We start from the raw sequence: 23,942 nt of genomic DNA, 5'->3' as shown, positions 1-23,942 counted from the left end.
CTCACAGACGAATTTTCCGGCCTGAACAATTAGTTGGGCTAAGGAACGGAGGTCCTGAACAGGGACGTCCGACCCTAACTCCCGTTCCAGTTGCAAACCCCATTCAGAGACCGCTTTGCCAACCCAGGCGGAGGCAAAGACCGGTCTAAGGGCCGAACCAGAGGCAGTAAATATGGCCTTGGAGAGGGATTCCGTACGACGGTCCTCAACAGACTGGAGGGAAGATCCGTCCTGTACAGGAATAGTAGTGCTTTTGGACAGGCGAGCCACGGGAGGATCAACCTTAGGCGGGGATGTCCACGTGGTCACAGAATCCGCTGGAAAGGGATAACAAATGTCCAGCTTTTTGGGTGTAATAAAGCGGACGTTAGGCCGAGTCCAAGCCTTGGATACCACAGAAGAAAAATCAGCGTGTATGGGAAAAACCTTGGAGGCCTGTTTGGGGCGGAGAAAGGACACGCCGGCCTGTTCAGAGCTGGGGGGGTCATCGTGTAGCTGAAAGGTATCACGGATGCTAGTGACAAGATGCCCCACCGCGGACGCCAATTTGGACGGAAGCTCTGAGTCCATGTCCACGTCCGAATCCGCCAGTTCTCCCTCAGAAAGCGTATCCCTTTGAGAGGATAGACTTGACTGAGCTCGCACGCATGGCGGAGAGAGCGAAGCATCTGGAGAAGATGTGCGCTCAACCCTTCAACGTTTCTGAGTATGCCGGGCCCTGGAAGATTCGCTGGGAGGCAGGGAACCAGTGGGGGCGGCAGAAACGGTAGTCCCAGCGGGTGCGACAGGGATTGTGGCAGCCTGTGGGAGAGGCGGTCTATCCACGAGACGGCCCACTACGTGTGTAAGGCTTTCCACCGCCTGAGACAGAGACCTAGCCCAGTCAGGGGGTTCAGAGGCACCGGGGGGCGCAGCGGGAAGCGGGCCCTGCACCGGGGCCTGACATGCAAGGCAATGCGGCTCAGATTGCCCACGCGGAAAAAGTTCCTTACAGGCGGTACAGGCATGGTACCAGGGTTTGGGGGCACCTGTGGGATCTGACATGCTGAAGTGTGGTTGTACTCTAATATAGAGACCACAAAGGGTTATAGCAGCTATGACCAGGAGGGTTAGGAGAGGGTTAACTGTCCTACCAGTGCCTCAGAAGAACGTCAGGAGATGGCCCAGATCAGCAGCAGCAGAGAAGCAGTGAACAGCAGTGAGCAGCAGAGAGCGCCCACAGAAGCCGAGCGATGTACACAGGAGGTTAGAGTCCCCCACCGTGTCCCAGCTTCCTGTCAGGAGTGAGGAAGCGCGGGAAACCTCAGCAGAAAGCGCGGGGAACAAGCTCCGCCCCCTCCAGCGCTTGAAATGTCTCCTGTGAAGGAGAACGTAGCTCCGCCCCCAAAATGACGCGCGGAAGCCCCGCCCCCTGCCGGGACCGCTAAGCCCCGCCCCCCGTTCTCGGCGGGAAGGGGGAGAGAGAGAGAAGAGAAAAATGGAGTCAGCCCCGATAAGGGGGAGGGGGGGGGGAGAAAGATAGCAGCGTGGGGGGGAAAAGCGTGGGGGTGCTGAGGATGCTGCTGTGCTGCATTGTCCTGCAGATGAGCGCTCAGAATGAGCGACCACGGGTGCCCCCCTTACCCAGAGGGGTAGATGCTGCAGATAGGGACGGGGTATGGGCTGGAATAGCCATCTCACCGTGCGACGTCTTCACCCTCAGTCCTTTCCAGCAGGGTCGCCCCTTCAGCCACTGGCACCGCAGTGGCAGGAAGCTGGAAGAGGGGCTTGGCGTGCGGGCGACCCCCTAGCTGGCGGGATGTAGGGGAGCCATTGCTGCCCAGATCCTCCTATTGCTTCTGTGGGGGAGGCAGCAGTGCAGATAAGTTGGCACTGGCGCAGCTCAACCCCGGGAGAGCAGAGAGGTCAAATGCGTCTCTGGTATCCCTAGGAAAAAATAAAATAACAAAATTAGAAGAAAAAGTAAAAATAACAAGGAGAAAACAGCCCTGCAGTAGCAGGGAGTGTCTTGCCTCCTTGGACACCAAGCTAAAACTGGTAGCCTCTATCTCCAGGCTGAGGGTATAGCTGATGGAGGAGGGGCTTAACAGTTTTACTTAGTGTCACGCCTCCTAGGGAGCTGAGCTATACCCAAGGTCTGTGTCCCCCAAGGAAAATGGGCGAGAAAGCATCATTAAGAACCTCACTGATCCCCTGCTACTCTGGAGAGCACTGTGGATCAAAGCAGTACTGGAATGGCAGATGGGGATTCACGATTTTTAACCTATTACACCCCTTTTAAATAAAATTATTCCCTAGGGAAAACTCCTTTAATAGTCGATTCATACCATTAAATTTATGACACGGAAATCTTTTTGAAGGCCATGACCCACAAACTTCACCCCTACATCGATGAGAAACCTTAGTTTTAAGTATGTGGACTTCAAAGTAGTCAGATGCTTGGACGAGATCTTAGCATCTAAGTCGCCAGGTTTTATTCCAGAGTACTGTGTAAGATAATCCACCACCTACAAAAATAAAAAAAATATAAATTTAGTGGGCTTTTTTATAAAAATCCACACACTTATAAATGCTTTATTCCTATGGTGTAGAACAGCTTACCTGCTCCTGGGTGGAGATGTAATCGTCAATGAATGGAACACCTTCATTAGGTCCTTGCCCCCTAACACAGGTAATACGGGCAACAGACATCTGACTAGGTTTTATTGTGGACTTTGTGCCATCACTCCGTAACTCAGCTTCTTCCTGTTAATAAAATATGGGCCAACAACAATCCAAACATTTAAAGGTAGGTTTAGGTCAGAGAATGAAAAAGTTTTGAAAATAGATAGATGAAGGATAGTCAATGTAGGACTCTAATTTACAAGAAAATTTTAATTACACCCAAAGCTGGAATTCTGCATAACTATATACAAAAATAGCCACAATCAAATACACTGAAAATACTGTAAAATTTTACTGAATTACAGTAAAAAGGGCGGCAAGGGTGTGAATTAACGAGTCCCTTCATGTCATTATGTAGCCCAATGCGAAAGAAGTCAGTTTATAGTGTGGCCCCTTCCTCTATGACACCAATATACCCTAATAGGTGCAGCGATTGTAGCATTGGCTGTCCTCACCGCTCCCTGGTCTGAGCACCCACTGTGCTGTGCACTGAATGCGTATAGAATCAGGACGTAATGTATGTAGGCGTGCGCTATGACCGGACGCTGTGCGTCAGATCACAGTGCTGCGCAGCACCAGCAGAAAAGCATGGAGCGGTAAGTTCAGGAAGAGCATGCCATGTGGAGCAGGAGATAAGTGGTTTAATTTTACTGTCTGATCTTTGGTCTGAAAAAAAGAAAGATTGTGGGTCAGATATGAGGTTTGCTGAAAAACTTTTCCTTATTTTCCTCCTTGGCAAGTCTTATAAAAAAAATATATAGTAAATGTTCTGTTTGTGCTCCTATAATAAGCAAAAACGAGATTTTTGTATAACTTACCAGTAAAATCTCTTTCTCGCTCTTTCCTTGGGGGACACAGAAGACCTTGGGTATAGCTCATCTCCATAGGAGGCGTGACACTAAGTGAAAACTGTTAAGCCCCTCCTCCACAGCTATACCCTCAGCCTGGAGAGAGAGACTGCCAGTTGCGTGTCCAAGCAGTGAGAAAAGGCAAAGTCCAACAAGGAACCAACAAGCCAACTACCCAACGGGTAACAAAAACTTGGAAACAGTACAGAGAAAAACAATGAATGGGTGGGTGCTGTGTCCCCCAAGGAAAGAGCGAGAAAGAGATTTTACTGGTAAGTTATACAAAAATCTCGTTTTCTCGCCCAGTTTCCTTGGGGGACACAGAAGACCTTGGGACGTTCAAAAGCAGTCCAAAAGGGGGAGGGACCACAGCACCAAGGTGAAGCACCCGAAAGGCATCAATGAACCGCCGCCCGCAAACCCAGGCGGGGCAGGCAGCATCTGCCAAAGTCAGAGTATGCACCCTGTAGAACTTGTCAAGGCGTGCAAGGTAGACCTGTGGCCGCCTTGCCCAAATGCATGGCCGAAGCCCAATGCCTCCGGCCCAGGAGGCACCGACCGCTCAGGTGAAATGAACGGTGACACCAAGACAGAACCCTGCCCTAGGTGCGGGAACCTCAGCAATAGCCAATCTGAGCAAGCGGAGGACAACCACCCTGGAGTCCGTCAACCCTATGCACAGACCTCCTGGAAACCCAAGAGGCCGAACATCTACAAGAGTCGGAGAACTCCAAGGAAAAAAACGGCAAGGCCCAAACAACGTCCAAATAGGTGAGGTGTTGAAGCGAAAGGCAAACACCACCTTCAGAAGGAAGGAAGGAACGAACGAAGAAAAACGGGATGTAGAACAGCCCTGTCCTGGAAAAGACAGAAGGCTCGTAACAAAAGAAGGGCCATTCCGGCACCCGTCAGAGAAACGACTGATACAGAACACAACCGTACCGGACAGAGGGGGTAGAGAGAACCTCTGTAACGGCCCCAAGGACAAGATTGGAGCGCCGAGAGCTCAGTATATAGTCCCAGGGCGGTACCGAAGGACAGTACAGAGGAACCAAAGAGCCACTCCGAGGAAGGAGGTCTTGGCAGGCCCAGAGGGCCGGGAACGCTGGAAGAGGAAGAACAGCGCCGACACAAGACACCCCAAGTAAACGACAGAACCATGGGGAGAGAAATTCAGAGTGGGGAATGCACAGCTCCCCACAGAACCCCATACAAAAAAACCCCAAGCCTTACGACAGATCCTGGACGAAACACAGCCAGGAGTGGACAGTAGCGAACCCGCTGGAGTCGCCTGGCAAGCGGGCGAAAACCCAATGTGATCAGGCGCAGACCAGTAACACGGGCAGAAGGGTCGACAAAACTAGCCCCGTCGGCCCTCGAACAACGTTGTCCCGTATCCACCCGAGTGGGGGAGCAGAGGACAGATGGAAAAAACCCAAAGGATCCGCCAGATACCAGGAGAAGACAGGCAAAAGTCCATGCTGATGTAACCACGTTGTACAGCCCCGGTGTGGGAGATCAAAGGACAATCTGGATCGAAAAAGGTAGTCCCCCCAAGTTATCAAGAAGGCAAGTCTACAGCAGGACCATGCAATCTGCACTCAGCGGGAGGATAGCACGCGGTAGACTCAGTAAATAGGCACACAGCTAATACAGCCAGTGTGAACCAGGGAGACAGCACGAGGCCAAAAGGAACACCGGAACCATCCACATGAACAACCATGCTCTCCCCAGAGGGGAGGACAGTGAAAGAACAGCCTCTGAAGTCCGGCGGGAAGCCACATCGGAGTGATCCGTACCGAGCGGGAGCCAAACAAAGCCGGCGAGATAAGGCAGCGGAGACAGAGGCCGGCATAACACCCTCCAACCGAAAGGAGGAGGGGAGGGCAACAGGGAAGCCATAGGCCAGCTGAAAAGCAGAACCCGCTACACTGAGAGACGCCCGGTCCACCGCCTCGCAGAAGGCGAATACCTTGGCGAACCCAAGGCGGAGGTCCTCCGGACCTGGGTAATCGAGCACCCAAGAGAAGTTGGGTGACCTTCCAGAGAATAGCAGCCCGAACCTGGCAGCAGATCAGACAGAAGCGCAGAGGCGCCAAGACGAAGGACTCATACCACACTGCATCCGAAGAGGAGGAAATTGCAGCAGGCAAGGGAATCGCAGTCCTGTACGAGCCAACGAAGAATTCAAGAGGCGCTGCAGACAACAGCACTCTCGAGCATGTGACCACTAGCGCAGGGGAACAATGCCGCGGGAGAACGAATGGGTACGCATCTAGGGACCACGAACACACCCCGGGCGGAAGGGCCACGAAAGGAATGAGTACCACCCAGCCAGGTGCAGTAGCGAACAAGTAGAGCCCGTCTACTGATAAAAAAGGTAGGTACCTTGAATACATTGGGCATTCATCTGCTGTTTGTTGGACACCACCTCAGGCCCACACAGTTGGACCGAATGAGCTCTTTAGAGAATAGTGCAAGGCTTGCTGGAAGCACCATATCCCAAGAGAAAAAAGTACATCTCAGGATAAAGGGGGGCATACGGACGAGCAGCCCCGTAAGCAGTGAGAAGGCCAACCCACCAATGGGAGGAGAAGGCATACACGGCCCAAACAACGGATAGAGCGCACAAGAAAGTCCGCCCACTGCAAAAATAGTCACTCAGCGAAGAATCAGCCAGAGTCCAACCGTAGCAATGGAAGTGCAAAGTGCAACCCGAAAGGTAGTCATGCACAAGACTAGCACGGCATGCGATGGAACGCAAACAGTCCGCCCAGAAAAGGGGGAAAATGTACCTGGCAACCACTGCAGAGGCCTGCCCAAAAAAAGGGGGGGATGCCAAGGCCAGAACCTACTCCGGAAAGGTAGGACATACCATACTCCGCCCAGAAGGGGGCCATGCCCATGGCCGCACATATCCAGCAGAACGCAGGAAGGTCCACTTTAGTGAAAGGGGGCATGCACAGGTTATTCTATCATTAAGTGATTGTGCAAAAAAAAATCCACCCAACACCGAATGTCGTGAGAGTGCACCACTCCTCCAATGACGGGGGACGTGTACCAGTCCAGCACAGCATAAACAAGGACAGCCGTGGATCGTGTGAGCGTGCAAAATGCCGCCCATGGAATAATGGGGGGTTAAGCACAAGACCAGCACCGTATCCAATGGAAGTGCCAGCATTCCACCCAAGTTAGAGGGCAGGCTCCTGACCGGCAACGCATCCAGTGAGTGCAGTATTCCGCCCAGAAAAGGGGGTCATGCACATGGCCAGCCACGCATCCAGTGAGAGCGCCGCCATGGATGAGAGTGCACGTATGTCGCCTGAGGAAAGGAGACATGTCCATGGCCGGCAGCGAATCCAGTGAGAGTGCGGCACACCACCTACGGAAGGGGGGGTGGTCATGCAGATGGCCTGCAACGGATCCAGTGAGAGTGCAGTGTACCTATGAAAGGGGTTCACGCACACGGCCGGCACCGTATCCGGTGAAAGTGCAGTATTCCGCCTATGGAAGGTTTCATGCACATGGCCGGCAGCGAATCCAGTGTTCCGCCCATGGAAGGGGAACGTGCACAAGGCCGGCACCGTAACCGGGGAAAGTGCAGTACACCTCCTTATCCGGGGAGAGTGCAGTAGACCTCTCATGGAAGGGGTTCATGCACATGGCCAGCACCGTATCCGGTAAGAGTGCAATATTCCACTTATGGAAGGGTTCATGCACAAAGCCGGCAGCGAATCCAGTGAGTGCAGCGTCCCGCCTGTGGAAGGGGGTCGTGCATATGGCCAACACAGCATCCGGCGAGAGTGCAGCAGTCCGCCTAGAAAAGGGGGATCATGCATGAGGCCAGGCCGCAGCCAGGGAGAGTGCAGTATTCCGCCTAGGAAGGAGGGTCATGCACCTGCAGCCACCAGAACTGGAGTGGGTGACGAAGTCTGGTCAGAAAAAAATCTGCATGCACTTGGCCAGCGCCGAATCCCGGGCGAGGGCAAGAAAAAACCGCCTGGGAGGCGCCGCGGCCGGGGAACACGACACACCGCCTAAGAGAGGGGGGCATGCATACAGACAGCAGTACTGAATGATGAGGCTCCCGCATCCTGCGCAGCCCACAAGTCCAGTTATTTAAAACAAAATAATAGTATTTTTTTTTTTTTTTTTTTTTTTTTTATTATTATCATTTATTTATTAATATTACAGCCTCCCTGAGACAGAAAGGGGGCCACCATACAGGGGCACAGGTCGTACAGGCCCTCAGGAGCCGGCCAGTACCCCAAGGGTTAACCGGCATCTGGCCTGGGGGCGGCGCAGCGAACCCCTGGGGGTGGGGGAACCTCCAGGCGGGAAGAATCCGCGCCTGGAGTGTTCCCGCCCCCCCCCCCCCCAGAGGCCAGAATGTTGCGGCCTAGCAGGCCGTGAAGCCGGGGCCTAAATTTTTGCGTCGCCCGGCTGACCGGGGCCGCAAGTATTTAAAGTATCGGCCGGGCCTAAGCCGGCCGCGGGAGCACCCGTACCGGTCGCGGGTGCCCAACCCGAGCGCCGGAAGTGCGCAGCAGGCCGCTAAACAAACTATGCAGCGCCCCGGCCGGCCGCGCCGCCATGGATGAGAGAATGCACCGACGGCCGGCCGGGACCCGTTGGAACACAGCGCTATCCAATGCCGGCTGCGGGAGCCCACCCGGCAGCCGGGAGAATCAGGGACCCGAGAGGAGCGTGAGGTGCGGCCCAGTAGGCCGCGATGTCTGGGCCCAAAGTTGCGGCGTCCGGCCAACCGGACGGATGGTCGGCCGGCCCAGTTATAGCATAGTGCGCACATGCAATGCAGACCGCGGGTGCTCACCCCGCGGCCCGGAAAAGTCAGGGGCCCGAGGAAAGAGCACCGGATGGTGCGGGCCAGCAGGCCGCGAAGCCTGGACTAAATTTTGGCTGCGCCCAGGATTACCCATGCCGTCAGGAGCGGCAGCAGGTCCTGAGCAGCGCACCGGTAAGCGCCCCCTCTTCGGTATGATCTATGGCGGGAGAGAGAGGGAGCAGATTGCCGCCTTGCGGCACCCCAGGGACCACCCTAGGTCCAGCAGGGCCACCCTATAGCCACTCTGCTATAAGAGACAAACATATGAAAACTGTCTTAGGTAAAGCAATGGGTAATGCCTAAACCTTGCACCTCTCCGCTCTCGGATAGGCTACCAGTATGGGGGGTCAGTCACGCAGGAGACCGGGGAGGGAGGGGACGTAGGGCTGGAGAAGCCACTCTCTCACCACAGATGTCTTCGCCCTCGGTCCGTTCCAGCAGGGTCGCCCCTTCAGCTACTGGCACCGTAGTGGCAGGACGCTGGAAGAGGGGCTTGGCGTGCGGGCGACCCTTGCGCTGGCGGGATGCAGGGGAGCTGGGCTGCCCTGGTCCACCTTGCCTTCTGTGGGGGAGGCAGCAGTGCGGATGACCGGCACTGGCGCAGCTCAACCCCGGGAGAAACAGAGAGGTCTAGTGCGTCTCTGTTGTCCCGTATTCTGGAACAAAAAGAAAAGAAAAAGTAAAAATCAAAAATTTTAAAAACAACAAAGGAGAAAAGAGCCCTGCAGAGCAGGGAGTGTCTTGCCTCCTTGGACACTAAGCAAAAACTGGCAGTCTCTCTCTCCAGGCTGAGGGTATAGCTGTGGAGGAGGGGCTTAACAGTTTTCACTTAGTGTCACGCCTCCTATGGAGATGAGCTATACCCAAGGTCTTCTGTGTCCCCCAAGGAAACTGGGCGAGAAACAAGATTTTTGTGGACTCGCCTGTAAAATCTCTCTCGCTTAGTTCATTGGGGGACACAGGACTGTGGGTATAGCTGCTTGCTGCTACTAAGAGGCTACACTAGGTTGAAAAGTGTTAGCTCCTTCTCTGGCAGCTATAACCCCTCCAGCCAGGACAGAGCACATCAGTTTGTGCCCAAGCAGTAGGAGAGAGGGGGGAAGAGAAGAAGAAGAAAAAAAAAAAAAAAAAAAAAAAGCCACACACAGGAACATTTCTTATGTCGGAAGGGCCGAACCAGACTGAGGACCCCACCGGCAAAACAAACCGCTAGTACCTGCTGCAATGATGGAAAATAATGGGTGGGAGCTGTGTCCCCCAATGAACTAAGCAAGAAAGAAAGATTTTACCGGTGAGTCCACAAAAATCTAGTTCTCGCTCGTATCATTGGGGGGCGGCACAGGACCGTGGGACGTTCCAAAGCAGTCCACGGGATGGGAAGAACACACCCCCATGGAAAAGTGCCGCAGAAGCTCAAGACATCGCTGCCTGCAAGACCTTGCAGCCCAGCGCAGAGTCCGCTGATAGAAAAGTATTCACCTGGTGAACATGTACAAGGACAACCAAGTCACTGCATTGCACAGCTGTGAATCTGAAGCCTGGTGGATGTGAGCCCAAAACACACCCACCGCCCTGGTTGAGTGGGCTGTGATACCAAGGGGCGGCACAACGTCGCGGGAGCAGTATGCCACAGCAATTGTCAAACTAATCCACCTGCCAATTGTCACCTTGGAGGCCCCCAAACCTTTGCGAGGACCTTCCGGAATAACAAACAGAGTCCCTACAGCGGAAAGCGCTCGAGACGGATAAGTAAATCCTGAGAGCCCTAACCACATCCAGCTGATGGAGAGCCCGCTACCTAGAATTCGAATGTCTTCGTTAACATGGAAGGTATAGGTCGGAGTACCGCCTTATCTTGGTGCAGAATAAGGAAGGGTTCCTTACAGGAAAGTGCTGCCAACTCCAAAATACGCCTAATGGAAGTGATAGCTACCAGGAATGCAACCTTCCAGGAGAGAATACAGAGGGAAACTGTTACGCTATGCACAAAAAAAGACCTTCAAGTTCTGTAATAAATCCTGGACGATGCCATAACTGCTGGTCTAGTGTACTGAGCGGCAAGAGGAAGAGGGCAGAAGTACGCATCCCGAATGGGGGTGCAGGAGAATACTTACCAAATCACAATTACTCACCCCATCTTCATCCTCTTCACCCCCATCCTCAGAGGACCAGCAGGGTCACCCTCCTCAGCAGCTGGCATCTGAAGTGGCAGGTGACTGGAATAGCAGGGGGGGGGGGGGGGGGGGTTGTCTTGCCAGATCCAGGTGACCCTTTGGCTGGCGGGAAACAGGGGAGTTAGGCTGCCCTGGTCCACCTTTGCTTCTTGGGGGAGGTCGAGCGGTGAGGGAACCCCACACCGGCCTTGCTCCCAGGGTAGACAGAGAGGCTAGGCGACAGTTTCCCCTACCTAAAAAGGGAAAAAACAAAAGGAAGCCGTCCTGCAAGAAAGAAGGTCCGCCTCCTACGACACTAAGCTAAAAACGGATATGCTCTCTCCTGGCTGGAGGGGGTATAGTTGGCAGAGGAGGAGCTAACTTTTCAGCCTAGTGTCGCCTCCTAGTGGCAGCAGCTATACCCACGTTCTGTATCCCCCAATGATATGAGCGAAAAGTATATTTTTACTTTTCTTCTTAAAGGGAACCTGTCATCACCTTTATGCTGCCCATACTAACTGCAGAATAAAGTAGACACAGGCGAGTTGATTTCAGCGGTCTGTCATTTATAAGTTAAAAATAAGTGGTTGTCGAGAACCAACATCACAATCATTGCAGACTGGGCCTGGAAAAGAGTCCTGGCCACTTGAGAAGAGTCAGTTATTCATGAATTCCTGCTCTCCTGCCCACCTGCCGATGATTAACAGGCTTCTACCTAGTTTTCTCCCTTTCTGTCTAGTAGAGAACTGACAATCAGCAGATGGGTGAGAGAGCAGGAGATTATGTATAACCATGACTCTTCTCAGGTAGATTTGACTCTTTTCCAGGCCTGGGCTGCAATGATTATGATGCCGCTTCTCAGCAACCACTTACTTTTAGCTGATGAGCGACACACCGCTGAGATCAGCATTTCGGTCACTAATTTATGATGCCCTCAGTGAGGTCAACATAAAGTTGATGACCGTTTCCCTTTAAGGTAAATTCAATATAAAAAAAAATAGTCAGTGAATAAATGCAGCTTCCGACATGATAGAGGTATTCTCATTTTAGACATTCATTATCCATCCATGATATGGCATAAAAGGTCTCAGAGGCGGCTCCCAGTGGTGGGATCAGCATCTCTATCTCCAGAACAAGGGAATCCTGAAACTCCTACTGCCTGGAATGGCGACCCATAAAAGTGAATGGAAAGCTGTGTACGTGCATGATCTATCCATTCATTATCTGACCGGATGTGGCAGCAAGCAACCACCTCTGCAGCCAGGACAGGGATCTAGGATCCCCATGCTGAAGACAGAAGCAGATTTCACTTCTGGCACCTGCACATAGACATTTATGGCACATGCCTGCAAGTGATTTGTTTTGCTTTACATTTATAAAAAAGGCAAATACACTTAGAGGACCTTTCACCAGGAAAAAGTATGTAAACTGACTATACAGACGAGTAGAGCGGCGCCCGGGGATCCCCCTGCACTTACTGTTATCCCCGGGCGCTGCTCCGTTCTCCGGTTATAGCCTCCGGTATGTTCCTACTTAGGCTCCACCCGGGGGAACCTGCCGGCGTCTTTCCCCTATGCTGTAGCGCTGGCCAATCGCAGCGCTCAGCTCATAGCCCGGGGATAACAGTAAGTGCAGGGGTATCCCCGGGTGCCGCTCTACACGTCGGTATAGTCAGTTGACATACTTTTTCCTGGTGAAAGGTCCTCTTTAACCAGAAGCAGAGATATGGTAACTATTCTAATTAGGCATAAGCGAATCTACCTCGGATGAAACATCCAAAGTCGATTTGAATAAAAAATATATAACTTTGTTTCAATACTGTACAGAGAGCTCGCTCCATACAGTATTGAAACAGTTTTATGCGAATCGACTTCGGATGTTTCATCTGAAGTCGATTCGCTCATCCCTAATTCTAATGATCACATATGAATCTAAAATGAATTGTGCAATAACCCTGCATATAAACATTACCTGGTTTAAGGTAACAAACTCTGCATCGAGGCCCACCAGTTCTCCTGCTTGTGGCATCTCATTTAGCAACAATGGAATGAAGGTGGCATGACACTTCCTTTGCTTCCTTGCTAGAGAGGCTTCTGCCAGTAACACACTAGTTTCAATTGGGTTCTTAACTGTGGGAAATTTGTTTTAGCAATGATTGGTTAATAAGCAGTTGTAAAATAGCGAAGGTGGTGAAAAGATACACATACAATCTCTTACTTGTTAAGGTGTATTTTGGGTTCAGGTTCCTCTTGCTATAGAAAAGTATTGCAGGGACCTTCCAGTTCATGTCAAACTGTACAGACTCGCACTGAGAGAAAAAAAAATAATAATATTGTCAAGACATGTATTAAAAAGGCCTCCCTCAGTTACTAAAATGCATTCCCATAATTTCATGTCCACCATACCTTGTCCACAGGTTCAATGAGGAAATCATTGAACAGATACCACTGCTGATGTGTTACTCCCTGAGCGGAAAATAGAACATTAATGAAAGAAAAGAAAATATTCACCCATGTAAATAAACTTCGCCTTGGGCATCTGACAAAGCAATGTGCACAAGCCCAGCATGGCAGCGCACAGCACTTGATATAACAGAGCCAGACAACCCGTGTACCTTCTGACAGATGTTTTCTTCCCTAGACTAAAAAACTGGATGTATACGGAGATACAGAAGTCTTCTACTCGTGAAGATTATGAATCCATGATATGGCCCTATGCATGAAACCCAAGCCAAAATACCTGAATGGTTTGCCTTCTAATACACACCTCTTTTCGTTGGTGATAGGTCTCTCCCACTTTTATGTGTGCTACTAGGCTGCCACCTGTTCGAGGATCCAGGATGTGAACGACCGTCGCCATGAGGTCATACACATTTGTTGTTTCATCTGCGTTGTCTTCTGACTGATTTGGCTGAAAGGAAATTAACGTTAAGATTACTTTTTCTAAAATATTAACCCTCTTAAAAGGGCTTCTGTCACCCCACAACAGTTTTTTTTTTGGGCTAGTTACATTCGTTATAGTGCGATATGAGAATATAATGTTGTCACTTTCATGCGGCCGTTTCTTGAGAAAACGAAGTTTTATAATATGCAAATCCGGTCTCTACCAGCAAGTAGGGCGTCTACTTGCTGGTAGCCGCCGCAGAAACCCGCTCCCTCGTCGTGTTGATTGACAGGGCCAGCCGTGATCTCCTCCTCCGGCCGGCCCTATCAGTATTTAAAAAAATCGCGCGCCTCTGTTCATTCGGCGCAGTCGCCCTGAGATGAGGAGGCTCGTCTCCTCAGAACTCCCTCAGTGCGCCTGCGCCGATGACATCACCGAAAGAGAAGACGTCATCGGCGCAGTCGCACTGAGGGAGTTCTGAGGAGACGAGCCTCCTCATCTCAGAGCGCCTGTGCCGAATGAACAGAGGCGCGCGATTTTTGAAATACTGACAGGGCCGGCCGGAGGAGGAGATCACGGCTGGCCCTGTCAATCAACACGACGAGGGGGCGGTTTTCTGCGGCGGCTACCAGCAAGTAGACGCCCTACTTGCTGGTAGAGACCGGATTTGCATATTATAAAACTTCGTTTTCTCAAGAAACGGCCGCATGAAAGCAAGTGACAACATTATATTCTCATATATCGCGCTATAATGAATGTAACTAGCCAAAAAAATAAAAAATAAATGACTGTTGTGGGGTGACAGAAGCCCTTTAAGGACCCTGCCATTTTTCACCTTTAGGACCAGACTGATTTTTGCTAATCTGACCAGTGTCACTTTATGTGCTGATAACTTTAAAACGCTTTTACTTATCCAAGCTATTCTGAGATTGTTTTCTCGTCACATATATTCTACTTCATGACAGTGGTAAATTAGAATCAAAATATTTCAAATTTTTATTTATAAAAAAAGAACCAAATTTACCAAAAATTTGCAACTTTCCAAATTTCAATTTCTCCGCTTTTAAAACAGATAGTGATACCTCATATAATAGTTATTACTTTACATTTACCATATGTCTACTTCATGTTTGGATTTTTGGGGATGTTAGAAGGTTTAGAAGTTTAGAAGCAAATCTTGAAGTTTTTCAGAACATTTCCAAAACCAACTTTTAAAAAAAGGATCCGTTCAGGTCTGAAGTCGCTTTGTGAGGCTTACATAATAGAAACCACCCAAAAATGACCCCATTTTAGAAACTACACCCCTCAAGGTATTCAAAACTGATTTTACAAACGTTATTAAACCTTTAGGTGTTCCACAAGAATTAATGGAAAATGGAGATGAATTTACAGAATTTCACTTTTTTGGCAGATTTTCCATTTTACTCTTTTTTTCCACTAACAAAGCAAGTGTAGCCAAACAAAACTCAATATTTATTGCCCTGATTCTGCAGTTTACACAAACACCCCATATGTGGTCGTAAACTGCTGTACGGGGGCAGGGCGCAGAAGGAAAGGAATGCCATACGGTTTTTGGAGAGCAGATTTCACTGGGATAACTTTAACTTACCATGTCACAATTGAAGACCCCCTAGAGTAGAAACTCTAGGTCATGCGATATTGTTATAGAGCAGGTGGTTACGGATGTGGCAATACCCAATATGTATACTTTTTTTTTCAGTTTTACACAATATATTTTTTGAAACAAAAAATAAAATCATGTTTAAGTGTCTCCATATTCTGAGAGCCATTTTTTATTTATTTATTTTTATCATTTTGCGGGTGACTGACTGGCACTATTTTGGGGTGCGTATGACTTAGAGTAATACACTAACAGGTTGCTTGGTAAACCCACCCTGAGGCTGGATCTCTTTGGCTCCCGTAGAAGGCAGGTCCCGATGCCATGCAATTCATTGGTCAGCCTCTGCACGGCATTGGGCTGCCTTGTCACACATCAGGTCCAAAGCCACAGCAGCGCAGAGACCCGATGCGCTCCTTTACCCACCGCTGACCACTTCTATGTAGCAGTCAGTGGCATAGAAGGGGTTAATCTGCCATCATCGCTGCAAACAGCGATGTTTGTGGATACAGCAGGGGCTGGCTACCAGGGACTGCTGGACTTTGGCAGTGATCAGGCGGGCGCAGCTCCTGAGCGAGCCCACCCGCCGTGTATGTACGGCGGGAAATGCGTTCTGGCAAAGCTTTCCCCACCGTACATGCACAGCATTTTGCGTTAAGGGGTTAAGGCATTTACCAATCTATTTACACCACTTGTGGCATAAATAGGTTGCAAATTTAGTTGTACGCCATTTGTGCAGCACAATTTGTGTCTTTTCCCCATGGACAGCACTTCTCTAAAGTGGCGAGAAAAGGGAGTGTAGTGTGGGCAGGGAAGAGGTCGGGCCGGCAGGCCTAGCTCATTTATCATTTTCCACGCTGGTTTTTGGAGTGGAAAATGGCTTGAATCTATGCCAGCAAGGGGGCTGGTGTGGAGTTAAGTCTGTGGCACGGCCTCCAAGACGAAGCACCAAACGCTTTCTTAGGGTCCATTCGCACGTCCACAAAATGGGTCCGCATCCGTTCCGCAAATTTTGCGAAACAGGTGCAGACCAATTCATTTTCAATGGGGCCAGAATCTGCTGTCTGGATCCGCACTTCCGTTCTGCAACGTGTCCTATTCTTGTCCGCAATTGCAGACAAGAAAAGACATTTTCTATGAGTGCCGGCGATGTGCAGTCTGCAAATTGCGGAACGCACGTTGCTGGTGTCTGTTTTGCGGAGCCGCTAAACACATACGGGCGTGTGAATGGACCCTTAATAAATGTCTCCCCATAATGATTTGACTATGAGCCATTTAGTTACGGATTGTCACATGTATAGAAACAAATTTTAAATGGGCCTCTTTAGCACCCTACAGATTACAGGATATGCAATTTCCAGAAGAATAAAACACTGGTTTAAGTTACTTACCTCCTCATTCTCTGAACAATTAAGAACCTCCAACTCTTTGGTTTTGGAAAGTTTCATCTTTAGGGAACAAGGGACCCACACATTACGAAGTTCCTCCACTGAAGGTAACAGAGATGGTGTGATAATCTCAGAGTTAGGATCATTCCTGGCAGGACAAAAACCCAGTGCATTCAGATAAGTGGACCACCAGTTACATTTATATAAAAAAAAAAAAAAAAAAAAACACACACACACCAAACCACGTTTAACAGGGCATCAATTTTTGACTCTTACCATTCTTTGCTACTTTCACTGGGATGCGGGTAGTTCAGTTCTGCTTTACGCAGGGCCTTTTTAAAAGCATACTGGGAAAAAATAAATAAAAAATATAATATAATATATATATATATATATACACACACACATACACACATACACACATACACACATACACCAGTATTTAGACCGAAAATAAATAATATAATATATATCTCTCTCAAGTGTCATCAAGTTGACAAGTGAAGCAATTTGAAAGAGAAGTTTTATATCCGAAATGAAAACGTATGCAAGCATCAGGGAGCTATGCAAAAATCTATGGGTAACAGACTGTGCCGTGCAGTCTTATTGGCAAGCTAGGGAACTCCCGCCTCCACTTGCCATTGACCAACACCTCCCCTGTATTCTTATTATAGGCCACCTTTCTTAGATTGGTGGGGCTTATTCTGCTCTCTGGATAATTGTGGTCCTCATTATAGACATTAGATGACATTCCAGTGTAAAACGAGTGACCCAGAAAACACTGCCATGGAACGAAGGATGGGGAAGGGACCTACACTGGTAAGTACATTGAATAAATTTGTTGTTTTTATATCTAATGGCAGTAGACACATTTTAAAACAAACGTAACATATTACTGTAGGTTCACATCTGCATTCGGTAACTCTGGTAGTCTGGTCCAGCAGAGGAGCAGACTATAGGAGTTACTATATCCAGCATAGCAGGACACCACTGGATGCCTGCATCCAGCAGAAAGCTGACATTTATGCCAGAAACCTGCTAGATCCCACTATAGTGAAGGTGGATCCACATGCGTCAGGCAGTGTCCTGTTATACTGGAAACAATAACTCTGGTAATCTGAGCCTCTGCCGGGATAGACTACCGGAGTTACTGAATGCAGATGTGAGAAGATGAGTATATGTACCTCTGCCTGTGTCTTCCAAAACTCAGCCTCCTTTGTGCTGTTAACTTCACAGTTTATAACAAGTACATCAGGAAGACAACGAATATTGCGGGTCTGAACCTGTGGTAAGAAAACATTAAAATAATGAAATCTGTTAATAAGGTGCCAAAAACTGCATAAGACAGTCAAGTCAAAAAAAAAAAATGTTTTAAAGTCATTAAAGTCTACATATTTTAATAGAGAATAAAAAATACACACAAGTTCCCCTTGTGTGGTTTTTACAGGTAATGCTTATTGGGCCTCACTCAAAACTGTTTAATAAAAAGGTTTCGTTTTTTCACCAGTAGCAATCAGACTCTGCTTCCATTTTACCAGAGCCGGAAATAAATTGAACAAGGACCATCGTATCCATCCTAGCCGGTCAAGTGGCACTCTGTGGAGGGCAGTAGAGTAGGTGTAACTGTGTCCAACATGCCATATTTAATTAAACAAAGAATTGTGAAACTGGAGGCCTGTATGTTGGCACAAGATTAGGCAAGGAAACACGGGACCGTTTTGCTGGTCTATTTCCAGATGTTCCCTTTCCAAAAAAAAAGCAGCAGCATACATAGCTTGGTGCAAATTTGGCGTTATACAAGATCTATGGCCAATGCAAGAAATAAAAATAAAAAAAATAGACAACCATGTGGTTGTTGTTGCAGACCTCCAGGAGAAAATTATGAGAACCCAGCAGGTTCGGGTCAGAAGATCAATTTCGACGTCTACAGAAATCACTTCACCTGAAGCCACATTGAGTGCCAAAGGAGGGGAATAAACCAAAACAAGCATATTGCATCTTGATAGGGCAGAAAAAGAGTTCAATGCGAGAAACACGATGCGTGTGTCAGTGAGTGTTCCTGTTCTGAACTCTCACCAGATCGCACAGCATTATAATGATTTATAAGGCTGCGTGTCCCTGTGAGACATGGAATCTATTGATGAAAATGCAAATACAACTATGTACAGACATTATCAAGCAATTCTTGGATAGTTAAAGGGGTTGTCCCACCTGGGACATTTTTGGCATATCGTTGGAATAGGCCAGAATATCCCGGGGGGTGGAACCCACGTCTATCTCCAAAATGGCACCCCGAAGTGAAGGAAGAGAATGCCATGCATGGCTACCATCCATTCATGGTTATGAGAGTTCTGAAAATAGCTGAGCGCTCACTTGGTTATTTTTGGAAGTCCTACAGAAATAAAATCTAAAACACCCTACCCATGAGCAGTGCACTCTGATAAGTTTGGGGGGTGTGGGTGGGGTTCACATTCTGGAGATAACAGGGGGTCCCAAAGTTGGGCCCTGCGTCTATCTGAAGTTTATTGTAGATCCTAGCAATATACCATAAATGATCCAGATGGGACCTAGATTAACATCAATAAAGATAAGGTCCCAGTCTATGTTTCTCGCTGTCAATGGCTGGACACATAATGGGTGCCATGACACCAAATTTCCTTCTGCCAAGCTCTTGGACATGCTCCAGGCAGAGACAGGTTTGAGTGATGAAGGTGCCACCCGAGTCTGGATGGTGGACAACCAAACGGAGAGGTGTTTGTGCAGGTCAGCAGATCAAACAATCTTTTATATGGGTGGTCTTTTCTGCAGGTGTTCTGAAGCCTGGTCTCTGTGTGTGCCCTGATGTAACCTCTGCTTCTAATCACTTACGGTATATATCTGCAGTATAACATGCTGCAATTGTGTTAGAGGGGAGGGGGTGTTTTCACAAGCAGTACAGCACACATATATTCTGTGTGACCCTGTACATTTAAGGTTTGCATGATCACTGTTCTACACGCTGTACACACTTACTGTAGGTTGGTATTTCTCGCAATTCTCACACCAGGCCTGAGTGCTCTGCTCCAGGCAAATGCTTCTTCTCAGAATCTCTACAAACTCTAAATCTGGAGGAGGGGTTTTACCTAGCAGAAAAAAGTAAAAAATAAATAAATAAATCCTACATAAAACACTGATATAGATATATATATATATATATATATATATATATATATATATATATATATATATATATATATATATATATATTATTTTTTTATTTTTTATTGTTATTAAGCATACACGCCATGGGGTTGTTCTGTTTCAAACTGATGATATCATGCATAAAATGAAATGTAAAGAATCTCGGAGTAGTCCTTTAATTTAAAGACCCTAATTCAACAAAGGCAAGTTAGGTCTAGATCTCTCTTTCCAAAATACAGCATAAGGGTGAATGCACACGGTTGTGTTCCGCAGCTGAGAGCTGTCCGTGGTATGCCGGGCTGGATTCCTGTTCAGAGCAGGAGCGCACGGTGTCATCGGTTGCTATGACGCCGTGCGCTTCATGCCGCCGCTGCACTACAGTAATACACTCCTATAGTGTATTATTGTAGTGCAGCGGCGACATGAAGCGCACGGCGTCATAACAACCAATGACGTTGTGCGCTCCTGCTCTGAACAGGAATCCAGCCCGGCATATCATGGACCGCTCTCAGCTGCGGAACACAACCATGTGCATTCGGCCTAACTGTCCCTATATACTGCATAAGAGCTTCCTTACTGCTCACAGGCATCACAGTGCAGGGGGAAAGCTCACTGACAGCGCTGGCCAGTGAGCACACAGCTATTGTACAAGTTCATATTTAATACGAGAAGAAAAAAAAAAAAAAACTGCACAGTCTCTCCTAGGTCGGTAGAAGACGGATGGCCCTTAACAACGCTCATTTGAAAAGGGCAGAATTTTTTTTAAATAAAAAATAAATAAAATGGCAGTTACACTTTACCCCCTTCCTGACCGAGCTTAATTTTGCAAATCTGACACGTGTCACTTTATGTGGTAATAACTTTGGAACGCTTTTACTTCGGTTACATGCACACAACCGTATGTGTTTTGCAGTCTGCAAACTGCGGATGCAAAAAAACAAAACACGGAACGGACATTGAAATAAACAAACAATGTTCGTGTGCATGTAGTCTAATCCAAGCCATTCAGAGATTGTTTTCTCGTGACACATTGTACTTCATGTTAATGGTAAGTTTGAGTCAATACATTTTATTTATAGAAAATTCTAAAGTTAACGGGAAAAACAAAAAAAACGTATTAATTTTAATCTCTGCTTTTAAGACAGATAGTGATGCCTCAAAATATTAACATTACCAAAATGATAGACATATGGGGAATGTAAATTTATTCTTTTAGGACGTATATACGTGGTCGTATACCGCTGTATGGGCACACAACAGGGCACAGAAGGCAAGAAGTGCCATATGGTTTTTGGAGGGCAGATTTTGCTGGAATGGTCTTTGGGCACCATGTTGCATTTGAAGAGACCCTGAGGTTCGCCCACTGTCAGTCAAAACCCCAAAAAACTGACCACATTTTGTAAACTACACCATCCAAGGAATTTTTAAGGGGTGCAGCGAGCACTTCACTCAACAGGTGTTTCATAGAATTCTTAATACTTGGTGTGAAAAAAAATTTCTATGTTTTTTTTATTTTACAAGAAAAATGGTGCTTTAGGCTAAAACTCTTTCACAAAAGATAACAGGAAAATTATTAATTATTCATTTTTTTTTAAATAATGGATTTGGGGAGGGGGGGGGGGATTATTTTATATTTTTTTTAAATGTGAGAAATTCTCTCTTCAAAACACTGTGTCCCCCATAAGGTCACAAAAGACCTCTGGGGACATACATACCTATATTACAGTGGAAATACACCCCCCAGAGAGGCTGTACAGCATAGTACTGCCCTGTACAGCCTCAGTGCAGGGCTGATTTAGGTCTATGGAAGACCCATCAGCTCCTGCACTCCCCCAGCAGTCACATGACCACCGGGTCAGGACAGGAAGCGGCATAGTGCTTCCTGATCTGTATACACAGCGCTCGTTGAGTGTTGTGTATGCAACGATCTAGAAGGCAGGGACACCCAGGAATAGTCCCTGCCATCTCTCTGGGTTGCCCTGCTGTCGCTGACAGCGGGCCCCCTGCTTGGCAACTGCACGATTAGCGTGCAGCTGCCATCTCTGAAAGGACGTTCCAGAACGTCCATTCAAAGATAAACCAACCGCCCACGGACATTCATAGTCAATAGGCTGTCGGGAAATGGTTAAGCTTTGACACTTCTAGTGGCGCACAGCCCACCAGATTTGCTCTAACTTACTCCAGAAACGGTCATAAGTTATGGCTGAAATCTACTCTAGCCCCAAGCTGATGAAGACTGGGAGACAACCTGAGAAGTCACAGCAGCTCACTCAAGTAAGCCTTCTTGTGACATCATAGCAACACACCTCACTACACTTGTGATGTCACAGCAACTCAAACCCAGTTGCGATATCACAGCAACAAACAGCAGTGAAGCAGCACATGCCTAAAACAGCAATGAGGCCCTAACTGTATCACATACCACTTAGTTATTACATAAACCAGTTTGTGTTCGATTAGGACTCATGCACACGGCCATTGCTCGTGCTCGTATTTGCAATTTGAGGTCCCCAATACACAGAAAGGCCGGCACACATTTGTGTACACGAGCCGTTATCTGGCTTTCATCACAAATCAGTTCTGAACTTTTTTTTATTTTTGTTAAGTTAAATATTAAAATATACATTGTCTACAATGCTGGGAAATATTGAAGTAATGTAGTTTTAACCGCCTGAACTTACCATTACTGTTAGTCTCCGGGTACGACAAGGTAAAAAGCAGAGTTGTGGATACACGCACTGTTTCTTTGCCACAGCGGCACATGCTGCAGTTCTCCACCTCACAACCAAAAAGTTGACCAATCACAGAGTCTCCTGTTGATGAAAAGCAGCTGAGACAAGAGCAAATACATACGTTAGTATGAGGAGAAATGCAAGATGTAAGGCAAAATGAAAGTAGCGCGCACACAAAAAAAAAAAAAAAAAAAAAAAAAGTTTAATCTATGGCTAGGCTACTTTCACATGTGTGATTTCCATTCCAGTTTTGAGATCAGTCATAGGATCTCAATACCGGAGGAAAACACTTCAGTTTTGTCCCCATTCATTGTCAATGGAGACAAAACTGAACAAACCGCAATGAACTGCATCAGAATGCATTCCGTTCCACTCTGACTGGACACAAGACCAGTGCAAGCTGCGCATTTGTGTCCAGTTTGCAAAAGTGAACAATGCAAGTCAATGGTGCCGGGTCTGTTTTTTTTCGGTTTGTTCACTTTTGATTTAATACAAACACATCCGAACAGAACAGATGCAACCAGTTGTATTAAATCATAAAAAAATTAAATAAAAAGATTAAATAAGAGATAGGAAAGGAAATTGCACATGTGAAATTAGCCTTAGAAAAGGTACATGTAAACTGTAGAAGGTCATTTTCTAACTGGTGACTGTATTTGTAAGTTAGAACCACCAAATATAGCAATCCAGAGGGCCTGCAATATGTGGGGAAATGTATAAAAAAAAATGCACATGATATTACACAAAGATTTATTAGTAGAACAAAATCATACAACATATCACACAATAAAATAGAAAGCAGCAATACATGAAGGTACTAGGACAGTATAAGTTCACCCTAGTCATTCAAGGCTGCATTGTCACAACTACATAGGGTATGCTGTGCCACTAGTTATTATACACATCACTTAAAATCTTTTAAAGTGCACCCATGTACCCATCTAGCTACAAAGAATATTGCACAAGTCCCATAAGTAGCCATACCAGTAGCTACTGTAACCTTACAGAGAAAAATCCCAACAGGAATTAACCTGATAAGTTGTAATACTATCCCGTATACCTTGGTAAGGATAAAACGACCAAATGGACTTGGTAAGGATAAAACAAACATTAATAAATAATAAGTCCATTTGGTCGTTTTATCCTTACCAAGGTATACGGGATAGTATTACAACTTATCAGGTTAATTCCTGTTGGGATTTTTCTCTGTAAGGTTACAGTAGCTACTGGTATGGCTACTTATGGGACTTGTGCAATATTCTTTGTAGCTAGATGGGTACATGGGTGCACTTTAATAAAGTGATGTGTATAATAATTAGTGGCACAGTATACTTTATGTAGATGTGACAATGCGGCCTTGAATGACCAGGGTGAACTTATACTTTCATAGTACCTTCATGTATTGCTGCTTTTTATTTTGTGATGTTGTTTGTTGAATGATTGTTCTACTAATACATTTTTGTGTAATATCATAGGCGTGCTTTTGAATTGGCGTTTTGTATTTGTAAGTTATAACCTCCCTTCTGATCCTCAGCTGTGTCATGTGACCAGCATTCTGATCTCCAACTGACACAGGACAGGGAGTCAGTTACTTCTCTATTCATTCGACTGACACTGAGGTTCCCATAGG

The 23,942-nt window shown here is 47.4% G+C and overlaps 1 protein-coding gene across 1 annotated transcript in view; it reads right to left on the bottom strand.

The window, feature by feature from the left end:
* Positions 1-23,942, bottom strand: part of PAN2 (poly(A) specific ribonuclease subunit PAN2) — a 71,904-nt gene that overhangs the window by 7,624 nt on the left and 40,338 nt on the right. Inside the window, exons 13-23 of the mRNA XM_044284602.1 lie at positions 22,262-22,410; positions 19,413-19,522; positions 17,585-17,683; positions 16,677-16,747; positions 16,404-16,548; positions 13,278-13,421; positions 12,917-12,976; positions 12,729-12,819; positions 12,483-12,640; positions 2,602-2,745; positions 2,328-2,507 (exon numbers count right to left, since the gene is read on the bottom strand). Coding sequence (XP_044140537.1) covers positions 2,328-2,507; positions 2,602-2,745; positions 12,483-12,640; positions 12,729-12,819; positions 12,917-12,976; positions 13,278-13,421; positions 16,404-16,548; positions 16,677-16,747; positions 17,585-17,683; positions 19,413-19,522; positions 22,262-22,410 — 1,351 coding nt within the window. The remainder of the gene's footprint in view (positions 1-2,327; positions 2,508-2,601; positions 2,746-12,482; positions 12,641-12,728; positions 12,820-12,916; positions 12,977-13,277; positions 13,422-16,403; positions 16,549-16,676; positions 16,748-17,584; positions 17,684-19,412; positions 19,523-22,261; positions 22,411-23,942) is intronic.

The sequence above is a fragment of the Bufo gargarizans genome, chromosome 3, assembly GCF_014858855.1.
Source record: "Bufo gargarizans isolate SCDJY-AF-19 chromosome 3, ASM1485885v1, whole genome shotgun sequence".
NCBI classification, from domain to species: domain Eukaryota; kingdom Metazoa; phylum Chordata; class Amphibia; order Anura; family Bufonidae; genus Bufo; species Bufo gargarizans.
The sequence above is the reverse complement of the archived record's forward strand: the minus strand, read 5'-3'. Positions and strand labels throughout refer to the sequence as shown.